Source organism: Vicia villosa, linkage group LG2 (genome assembly GCF_029867415.1).
Source record: "Vicia villosa cultivar HV-30 ecotype Madison, WI linkage group LG2, Vvil1.0, whole genome shotgun sequence".
Lineage (NCBI taxonomy): Eukaryota > Viridiplantae > Streptophyta > Magnoliopsida > Fabales > Fabaceae > Vicia > Vicia villosa.
In genome coordinates this window covers 126,863,775-126,875,072 of record NC_081181.1, presented here as the reverse complement: position 1 = coordinate 126,875,072, position 11,298 = coordinate 126,863,775, and the positions used below count along the sequence as shown (strand labels likewise).

General features: G+C 34.4%; 2 protein-coding genes across 2 annotated transcripts in view; both read left to right on the top strand.

Annotated features, from left to right (window-relative positions):
• LOC131649967 (uncharacterized) overlaps positions 1-3,179 on the top strand; it is a 5,592-nt gene extending 2,413 nt beyond the window's left edge. The window contains exons 6-17 of the mRNA XM_058919707.1: positions 788-931; positions 1,022-1,289; positions 1,373-1,463; positions 1,563-1,690; positions 1,775-1,847; positions 1,933-2,080; positions 2,166-2,220; positions 2,286-2,325; positions 2,416-2,536; positions 2,608-2,778; positions 2,864-2,920; positions 3,006-3,179. Of these exons, the coding sequence (XP_058775690.1) occupies positions 788-931; positions 1,022-1,289; positions 1,373-1,463; positions 1,563-1,690; positions 1,775-1,847; positions 1,933-2,080; positions 2,166-2,220; positions 2,286-2,325; positions 2,416-2,536; positions 2,608-2,778; positions 2,864-2,920; positions 3,006-3,179 (1,470 nt within the window). The remainder of the gene's footprint in view (positions 1-787; positions 932-1,021; positions 1,290-1,372; positions 1,464-1,562; positions 1,691-1,774; positions 1,848-1,932; positions 2,081-2,165; positions 2,221-2,285; positions 2,326-2,415; positions 2,537-2,607; positions 2,779-2,863; positions 2,921-3,005) is intronic.
• Positions 3,180-4,237: 1,058 nt separating this feature from the next.
• LOC131649966 (uncharacterized) lies at positions 4,238-9,757 on the top strand. The gene is made up of 8 exons (XM_058919706.1): positions 4,238-4,739; positions 4,829-4,915; positions 5,003-5,447; positions 5,538-6,511; positions 6,594-7,814; positions 7,902-8,120; positions 8,229-9,086; positions 9,180-9,757. The coding sequence occupies exons 1-8, from the start codon at positions 4,238-4,240 to the stop codon at positions 9,755-9,757; spliced, it is 4,884 nt and encodes a 1,627-aa protein (XP_058775689.1).
• The last annotated feature ends 1,541 nt before the right edge of the window (positions 9,758-11,298 follow it).

Sequence of the window (11,298 nt, the reverse complement as noted above, 5' to 3'; positions counted from 1 at the left end):
GGGCGTATGCCCCGATGTACGTTCTTTTCTACATAGTGGGAGAAATGATTGAGGCGTAGGCCTCGATGTATGTTCTTACCCGCTATTTAGAGAAATGATTGAGGCGTAGGCTTTGATGTATTTCTCTAATTTCTAAACACTTAAACTTTTAAGGCATGATTCAAGTCAAATAAATCCCCCTTAAAAGACACCCAACCAAAAAACATCTCAAAACACTTAATAAAGGCTCAAACTTAAACAAAGTAAGGAAGTGATGCGAAGCCTTGCAGTGGGTTTTGTCCATCATGGAATCTACTTTTAATATAATAAAGTACAATACATATGAAATTCTCTCATTAACCCTCTAATCACCAATTTGAGGGTGATAATCGGGGACACAGCGGTAATTGCACAAACCTTAATTAATTTAATTAGAAAAATGTATCCCATAATCATTGCCTTACTTTTCAGTTGTCCAAATTTTTTTCCATAATTAATATTTCTGTCTGTCATGCTTTTGTAGATAGTTGTGCAAAGCTGCATGGAATAGAGCAAAACCATTTGCACGCTTTTTCTCTTTGGTTGCTCAAGAAAATTTCACTTCTTCTATCATCCTTCTATATATATTATGGCTTTTAGTTTCAAGCTCCAAACCCTACATTTGGCATATCTTCCTCTCCTGTTTCCGCCCATTAATATTAGGTATTTCCTTTTCACGTAGATTTTGCGATACATCTTCCATGCCACACTGCTAGTTGTTTTTCTAAACGACTATTGTTTTAATCTAACTATTTTTCCATTTCTGCAGAATATGAGTCGTAAATTTGACTGCATAAAAGACATCAGCGACAAGAAGGAAACATGGAGATTGGCTGTTCGAATTATTGATGTATGGAGCGTTGTTAACAGTAAGGGTGCTGAACATCTGGAGATGGTTATCATGGATGCTGCGGTATAAGTATTTCATTTTCGTTTAATGTTGCATTTTTTCATTATTAGCAAGCGATTTCTGGGATTAACCATATTTTACATTTGTTGTTAGGGTGATCGAATTCAAGTTTTGATTCGGGCTGATCATACAGATAAGTGGAAATCAAGAATTCAAGAGAATATGACTTGCATAATCAACAACGGGACTGTATTTGATAACGATTTTCAGTGGAAGCTGTGTGACCATTCAAAGAAATTCGTGTTCCTTGGTGGTACGACTATGAAACACATGGATGTACAAAATATTCCTCCTCTGAAGTATTATTTCAAAGAGTTTTGCGAAATCAATGCAGGCAAATGTCATCTTAACAGACTTGAAGGTAGAAAAAAACATTAAGCACCCTTTACTTCTTATAAGGATCCATTTACTTATAACATTTGCCATATTTGATCTCTTTTGCAGATATTATAGGTGTTGTACATGAGATAAACAATATGCAATCAAACACTCCAGGAAAGAAGACATTTGTGGCCCTCAGTCTCAAAGATTTGAGGTACATTTGTTACCCTTAATCCTCTTTCAGTATTTATTTTTCGATTATTATGATTCAATGTAAATTTTTCTTAATCCAATTCTTGGTTTAACATCTCAGCGGTGACATCATTAACTGCACATTATGGGAGAGCTATGGTATTAAGTTTTTGGAATATTATAATGACCCAACTAACACGGGTGCTATTGTCATCATACTAACCCATGCAATGATCAAGGATTCTCAGGGTTTGCTTTTATTTTATTTTTTTCTGCTGTTGCCTTATCACATTTTTTCAACAATGTTGTAAACTTTTTTTTTTCTTCAATCAGTATCCAATGCATGGAGTGGTTCAAAGCTGCTAATCAACGAAGACATCCAGGAGATTTCTGAGTTTTTGTCAAAGTATTAACATTAGGCAGTCTTTTATTTCAATTAGTTTTTCATGTTGATTCCAAATTATAGCATGGATTTATTATAATATTCCCAGGTTGCCTGCAAATGAGCAATCCCAAAAGCCTTCGCAATCTACCAAATCCATGTCTCTTTGGTCTGGTGGATCTCAGTTTACAACACTTGAAAAATTTGTTCATAAGGCAAAGTGCATTCCTTTGAGTCAATTCTGCAAAATCAAACAAGTATAACTCAGAAATTCGTAAATGGTTTTTCAAGTTGTTAACAATTATCTATATGTATTTGTAATGCTTTTATTTTTATTTTTAGGACATGTTATGTGTTACTGTTGGAACTACCACGAAATTTTATGTATCCAAGCATGGTTGGTTTTACTATGGATGCACAAAGTGCTCTGTGAAGGCTACTGATTTGAACAATCCATACTAGTGTGTGTGTGTGGCGAAAATGTTCACAAACCCATACCAAGGTTGTTAAGATGACATTATTTCTATTTATGACCTTTTAATCCTTTTTGTCTAAGATCACTTAATTATACTGGTATGTATTTATGTAATAGGTACAAAGTTGATATATATGTTTATGACGGTGAATCAAAGTTCCGGTTTGTATTTTGGGATGCCGACTGTGAGCAGATTATAGGACAATCTGCTGATAGCATGCATAAATCAATGTTAGAGGTATGTTAATAATTTAGTTTCTTTGTAAAATAGTATAATATATGGTTTCTAACATTCTTTTTAAACTTTAGAATGGTGAAGATGATCCCATGGTTTATCCTGACGAGCTTGACATGTTGTTGGAGAAGAAAATGGCTTTGAGAGCTAAAGTACAGCCAAACTTTGGGCAAGCATCTGTTTGGAAGTTTTCTTATGATGAAGAATTTGTCAGTCAAATTGAAAAGGATTATATTGCTGATGAGGTTTTTCAGTTTATAGTAATCCGCTTGAATATCTTAAATTAACTGAAATCCAACTGTATTAATAATATCCTATTGTATAATACAGGCTCATAGTCTTCCTCCCATTCAAAATGCTGTTGCTGATCATGTTGATACTTCCATGGTATGTTATTTGATAATTGCAATGTTTTCATGCAAAACATGTATTTTCTTCAATATTTTAATAAATCTGTTTACTACATTCGAAGGAGTCCTTATCTGCATTTGGAGAAAATGATCATGAGAAGAGTTTGGCCAATACCCCATCAAAGAGTGTTTCTCATGGTGTTGATGCTGAAGAATCGGATTGTCAGCTTTTAGGACTTACACAATATTCAGGAACCAAGCCACCCAAAAAAGTGAAGATTGAACCAAATGCTTGAAGACTTCATCAACTTTTTTTATTTTATGCATACTAGCACAAATCTGTTGGAACTTATAATCCTATGGTTTATGTTTTCTGGTTGTTAAATTTATGGGATGTATTGTTTTATTTACTTTGTGGTACTGCATTTTCTACCAACAAAGCTTTCACTCTTGGACAACATGTAGTATTTGTATTCAAGCATTTTATTTAATTTCAATTTCGAGATTGCCATGGAATTATTTTGTTCAATTTTAATCAATGTGTTATTCTGAATTTAGTGTTATGACATAATTTTTTGGTTGTATTGATTCAAAATTATATCTTTTTTTGTTTCTCACTATTGGACAAGATAGATGTTAGATATTTTTACATTTATGCCCAATCCAATTCTACTTTTACTTAATCATATTAGTTTACATAATATGATTCTAATATATGCTGCAGGTGAGAATCTATATATTTTATTTACAAAATCATAATAACTAAATTATACAAGTTTAATTTGAACCTTTTTTTTTTCTTGCATATTTAGGGTTCTATTTAAATATTGTATGAATTACTAAATCATGATCCTATTAATATTTTCAAAAACAGATATGCACATCAACCAATATAACTTTTGCTATTCCATTATTTTTGAAACTAAACTTATAATAGTTTTTATTTATTCATGAAATATTTTCAAGAATCTCCATTTTTTTACTCAAGCCACTTACTCACTCATTTCATTTATTACATGCTTTGGAAACTAGACAAGTTAAGTTTGTTTCACACATAAACAATCATCATTGCTTTTCTATCATGCTTTGGATGTTTAATGACACTTAACGTGTAATGCCAAGAATGATAATCATTACAATATCAAAACAAAATTGTGTATGAAAGAGATTAATTTATGACTATGCTAAGCGTGCAGATGAAATTAAAGGACCAAACAAAGGCATCATTGCTAATATCAACTCCTACTATAATTATTACATATCCACATAACTTAAACATACATATATTATGGCTTTATATTCCTACCAAGTCTTTGTCCGAAAATGTGTATAATCAAACCAAAAAACCAGAAATATGGATGGTCTGAATCAAAAGGCTCTTGAAGATAAATGGTTTAGCAGTGTGTTAAGCAAAAAAAGATCAGCAGAAGCAAGACTTCATCGTAAACGTCAACTTCAATCCAAGAGAGCAAAGAAATTGAATGGACTGCAGAAGGAGAATGTAGGCAAGACTACCCCAATTAGTAGTCATGATAATGCTCATGCAAGAATTCCATTTTCTACCATCTCTCAGAACATTCCAAGTTCCAGCAATTCGGTTATAACAACTTTGCAGAAAACTCATGCTTCCTCAGTGATCAGTAGTCTTGGAAATTCGTTGAATAAAAAACGTCCAAGAGTGGTTACATGCAGAAACATCAATATGAGAGGGACGAATTTAAAGAATAGATTTGATAACGTTGTTGGTGAATGTGGTTCTACATCTTCAAAAAACTCTCCATTACATACTACTGAAATCAATGAACTTTTTGAAGATGACAACGAAGAGGATAATATGCATGATGATTCGTCAGAGAGTATGGTTTATTTATGGTAATGTACATTCTCAATTAATTTAAACACTTAACAAATTTCTAATTAACTTTGCATGTATCAATTTCCATAGGTTGGAGTTCAGATGACAGCATGGTTATGGACGAGGATGAAGAAGATATGGACAATCAAGCTGTAATGGTCAATGCACTACCATCAGGTTTTGTAACAATAATGTAATCATTGTCAGTAAATTTATATTGTTAAACATCCTCTCATCTGTTAACTTAGCTGTGCATTCATTTAGGAGATTTTTACGACATAGGTGATCCAGTGTTTGAATGTCCAAAATGTGGTGCAAACATGTGGTATTTAGAAAGGAAGACCAAGTGTCGGCAAACATTAAGTCCTAAGTTCACAATGTGTTGCGGGGATGGTAAAGTTCAAATTCCTCTATTGAGAGAACCTCCACCGGTGTTACAGAAACTGCTGTTTGACCAAACAAACCCTGAATCAAAACTATTTCAACAACAAATACGTCTTTTCAACATGATGTTTGCATTTACGTCTCCGGGTGCTAAAATGGACAACCGTTTTAACAATGGTAGAGGTCCTCCAAATTACCGAATTCAAGGACAATCATGTCATCGTATAGGTAGCATGTTACCATTGCCAGGACAAAATCCCCGATTTGCACAACTCTATATATATGATACTGAACATGAAATACAGCATAGAGTAAACAGATTCAAGTATGTTTATTAATTACTTCGTGTATAATAATATGCTCTGTTTTATGCGATATGGACCATATACCATTTTTGAGTTTTCATTCTTTGCAGGACAAAAGACGGAATAGATCTTGACATAGTGAAAAAACTCTCTTCTATGTTATATCAACACAATGTTCATGCCCAGAGTTTTAAGATGGCAAGGGATATACTTTCCGAAGGCAATGTTTCTGACCTAAAGCTCCGTCTTATTTCCGAGCGACGCACCGATGGAAGAATTTATAATCAACCAACTGTTTCTGAAGTTGCTGCTCTAATTGTTGGTGATGTTGACACTGCTGAGAAGAGGGACATAATAATGCACAAACAGACTGGACAACTTCAAAGAATAGATGAATATCATACATCATATTTGGGATTTCAATATCCATTGCTTTTCCCTTATGGCGAAGATGGTTACAGGCCGAACATTAGACATCGTAATCAAGATTCCAACAATAGACGTAACTCAGAATCAATGACTGGAGTAGCCGACAATGAGGATGTTCCGTGGGAGCAAGCAAATAAAAGAAATAGACTCACAATTAGAGAGTGGTTTGCATTTCGTATTCAAGCCAGAAAGAATGAGGCCCAAACAGTTATCAGATCAAGAAGGTTATTTCAACAGTTTTTGGTTGATGGTTATACAATGATGGAATCTGAGAGACTTCGATGGTTAAGAAAAAATCAATCTAAACTTAGAGTTGGAAAGTATAACTATCTAACAGATATCAGAACCAATGGACATACCGATGGTTCAAACACAGGGAAAAGAGTTGTCCTTCCATCGTCCTATGTTGGTAGTCGCAGATACATGGATCAACTTTACTTTGATGGAATGGCAATATGTAGTTATGTTGGATTTCCCGATCTATTCATAACGTTTACGTGTAATCCAAACTGGCCGGAATTGAAACGTGTACTTGCTTCTAATAATTTGACACCAGCAGATCGGCCGGACCTCATAACGAGAATATTTAAGATGAAATTCGATGAGTTACTGTCAGATTTGACTAAAAAAAGTTGTATGGGCAAAGTTCTTGCGTGTAAGTATTGATTCATTTCAAAACTGATCATACATTATTTTGATTCTTAACCATCATTATTCATACTTTTTTTCTGTTGTAGATATGTACACAATTGAGTTTCAGAAGAGAGGCCTTCCCCACGCTCATATTTTGATATTTCTACATCCATCCAGCAAATATCCAACACCTGCTGATATTGACCGTATTATATCTGCCGAAATTACGAACAAGGACACCGACGGAGACTTATATAATTTGGTAAAAAGTCACATGATACACGGACCATGCGGAAACGCACACCGGTCTTCGCAATGCATGAAGGATGGTAAATGTTCCAAATACTTTCCTAAAGACTTTCGGGCTGAGACAGTTGTCGATCAAGATGGTTATCCGGTTTACAGAAGAAGGGACAACGGTCACACTGTCATTAGGAATGGTATAGAGGTTGACACTAGATTTGTTGTTCCTTACAATGCAAAATTGTTGTTGAAGTTCAGAACTCATATTAATATGGAATGGTGCAATCAAAGCACATCCATAAAATATTTGTTTAAATACATCAACAAAGGCTATGATCGAATAACTGCTGCAATTGTCATGAATGAAAATGGATGTCCTATTGAGCGTCAAGATATTGATGAAATCAAGCAGTATATTAACTGTAGGTATGTTTCTCCAAGTGAAGCATCTTGGAGGATTTATGGTTTCCCCATTCATGGAAGGAAACCAGCTGTGGAAAGATTACACTTCCATTGCGAAGGTCAACATTCAGTCTACTATACTGACATCAGCAATGTTTCCAATGTCCTTGAGAAACCAAGTGTAACTGAATCGATGTTTACGGCATGGTTTGAAGCTAATCAGAAATACACCGAAGCTCAACAGTTAACTTATAGCAATTTTGTTTCAAAGTTTGTATATGTCAAAAAGAAGAGAGAGTGGAAACCCAGGCAGAAGGGTTACACAATTGGCAGGTTAATTTGGGTTCCTCCAACTACAGGAGAATTGTACTTTCTCAGAATGATGCTTACACATGTGAAGGGCCCTCGAAATTATTCAGAACTGAAAATAGTTAACAACGTCAAGTACGATACTTTCCGTGATGCATGTTTTGCAATGGGCTTTATTGGGGATGATCGTGAATTTATAGCTGCTATTTCAGAGGCATTTCAGTGGGGTTCTGGCCACTATTTAAGATTGCTTTTTGTCCACATGTTGTTGTCAAGTAGCATTAACAGACCAAGGCATGTATGGAGCAAAACAAGGCATCTTCTATCTGATGGAATTCTTTACTCTCAGCAGACTATTGCCAACAACAGAGGTAACATGTTATTGAAAAAAAAAATTACATATCAACTTCATTAACTTCATTTTTTAAATAATTCTATTGCAAACTTCTGTTAAATAGGTTTGAGGTTATCAGAACAAGAAATATACAATCTGACATTGATTGAGATAGAAAAGCTACTACAACGCAACCGTAAGAGCCTAAGCGACTTTCCTGGGATGCCAAAACCACAAGGATATGTTCCCGAAGAATTTGGCAACAAGCTTATTTACGAAGAGCGGAACTACAATCCCGATGAACAACTTCAAGAATTTAACATGCTGTATCAGAATCTCACAGGTTTCTTCATTGTCCATTTGAAATTTGTTATAAATGTAGAACCAAATTAATAATAGCATAGCATAGTATCTTATGATTGTTTAAGAATAATCTTCTAATTACCAACAGATGAACAAAGGGATGTATTTAAGCAAATCATGATGGCCGTGAATAACCAGAATGGAGGCGTGTTCTTTCTTTATGGTTACGGCGGTACAGGCAAAACCTATATGTGGAGAACACTAGCTTCTTATATAAGATCAAAGAAACAAATATGTCTGACAGCTGCTTCTTCTGGAATTGCCTCACTATTATTTCCAGGTGGCCGGACGGCGCATTCTAAATTCAAAATTCCGATTCCCACGCTTGAATCTTCCACATGCGACATAAACAAAGGGAGCGATAGAGGTGATCTACTAAAACTATCAAAGTTGATAATCTGGGACGAGGCTCCAATGTGTCACAAATTTTGTTTTGAGGCATTGGATAAAACTCTGAAGGATATCATGGGTGGATCCAAAGCATCAAATAAAATATTTGGAGGTAAGGTAATAGTCTTCGGCGGTGATTTCAGGCAAATTCTTCCAGTTATTCCAAGAGGCAGCCGCTCAGATATAGTTCATGCTACAATAAATTCATCATACATATGGGATCACTACAAGGTTTTGAAACTCACAAAGAACATGCGACTACAGCAGTCGGCAAAATCCACCAGTTCTGCAGAGTTAAGACATTTTTCAGATTGGATTTTAACTGTTGGAGATGGGAAGATATCAGAACCAAATGATGGTTACGCAGAGATCGACGTTCCTAAAGATCTGTTGATCTCTGATTTTGATGATCCCCTCGAGGCAATATTTGAAAACACCTATCCAAATTTTGCCGTTAATTACAATAATGTGGATTTTCTACAGTCAAGGGCAATATTAGCTGGAACCATAGAGACTGTTGATCAAATCAATCAGTATATTTTAGAATTTGTTCCCGGTAATCAACATTTTTTTATAAGATTTCGTTGTGTATTTTATTTTTTCATGCCCAATATTATGTACGACAACAAATAACATTGTCAACCCGCAGGTCAAGAGAAAGAGTATTTAAGCTCGGATTCAGTTGATACAACAGACGGTGACGGCAATGAATCTTTTGATGTTTTAACTCCAGAATTTTTGAATGCCTTGCAAACTTCCGGTGTCCCCAATCATAAAATCAAATTGAAGATCGGTACACCAATAATGCTTCTCAGGAATATTGACCAAGCAGAAGGCCTTTGCAATGGAACACGTCTCATTGTTACAAAATTGGCCGATCATGTTATAGAAGCAAAAATTATTTCTGGAAAGAACATTGGTGGTGTCGTATACATTGCACGAATGGACATAACTCCGACTCAATCACCATGGCCCTTCCGAATGACCAGAAGACAGTTTCCTATAATGGTATGCTACGCTATGACAATTAACAAATCTCAAGGTCAATCTTTAGATTTCGTCGGTATATATTTGCCAAGAAGCGTGTTCAGTCATGGTCAATTTTATGTGGCAGTATCAAGAGTAAAGAGCAAAAAGGGCCTAAAGATTTTAATTCACGACAAAGACAAACAACCATTGTCGGTGACGACGAATGTCGTTTTCAAAGAAGTCTTTGAAAATTTATAGTTGGACAATAAAATGTTCCATTCAATTAGTATTTTGAAGTTTTAAACGCCATGCACGTTAATCATTTCAAGTTCGGGAGTTTCTAATGAAGATCTTGAAGGATACTATGATTTTTTTGTAGATGCACAATATTTTTTTTTGTAATTGCAATATATAGTATATGCAACTCATGTATATCTATTTTTTTGCAATTCACACATTCTTCAATTATATATCATTAATCTAAAGCCATAGAGAAACAGAAACATGCTCTAAAAGAATTACATCATAAAAAGATCCACTTTTTAATAAAACACATATACCAAACAATATAAAATTTGCATATTCTTAAGACTAAATCACTTTGTTACCAAACAATATAACATTTGCAACATCATTCATAGAAATTAACAGAGGTAAAACTAAATCACAGTCAACATAAATTCCATATTCTTAAACAAATACCATTCATAACACAAAGTCTAAAAATAAAAAACATCCAACCCAACACAAACTATAAAGATAAAAAAAACCAACCCAACACAGTACCTTCGTATCAAAACAGACCAGCAACATCAATTCCTGTTCACTAACTGAACAAATATCAGATCTGAAAATGGAATCATTGAGAATTCCAGCACGTCTCCTGATTTAAGTTTTTTCTCTCTTGCAAAAGAGTACCATCCAAGCCCAATATGTATTTCATACTCATTCCTTCCGGCCCTAAGAATTACGCAGTGATATCCTTTTCCATCAACAAGATCTACCATCCTTATTGCATTCTGCGTCTTTCCAAAGCACGTCTTTGATATTTCCATAGGAATATTCTACAGAATTTATAACATGCATGATATGTAAATGAGTTGTACAAATATATACATAAATACATTAAATTTTTCAAGATATTTACCAGTGCATTTTGTCCATGCATGTTTGATTCTGTGACATTCTTTCTCCACTTTACTTCACCACTATAATCAGCCATGCATTCCTCTTCAGTAAGAAATTCATCGTTTATGAGAGTTTTTAACATTTTATCTTGCTCTTCGTCGAACTCTTTAATGATTTGACGTGCCCACTCAAGGGAGTCTCTTTCCGGATCACTTAAACATTATATACAACGGTATAATTATTCTACAAATTATAACAAAAATTTTTCGAATATAACTATTCATTATTTTGTTGTTGTTAAGAACAACAGTCATCTTAGTACAGATCTAACAAAAATCTTTAATAAATACTTAGTTATCAACTATACATCCCTAATTGAGATCAAGTTTTTCAGTGCATGCAAAAGTAGAGAAATATGAATTATTTTTATGTCAGGAAAAATTTTCTATTAAGCATGCATTGTCTACTTACCTGCTGGAAGGAGAAGGAACAAATGGTACACCCCACTTCACCATCTTCAAAGTTTTAATGATAATAGAGCAAGATATTTTCATTTCTCAAAAACTTCCTATATATGCTCTTAGGTATACACTTCCAGCTTGGGCCGTGGAACTTGATGGGCCTTTATTTTATAGGACATAAAAACCAAAACAAATTAAAATAATATTCAT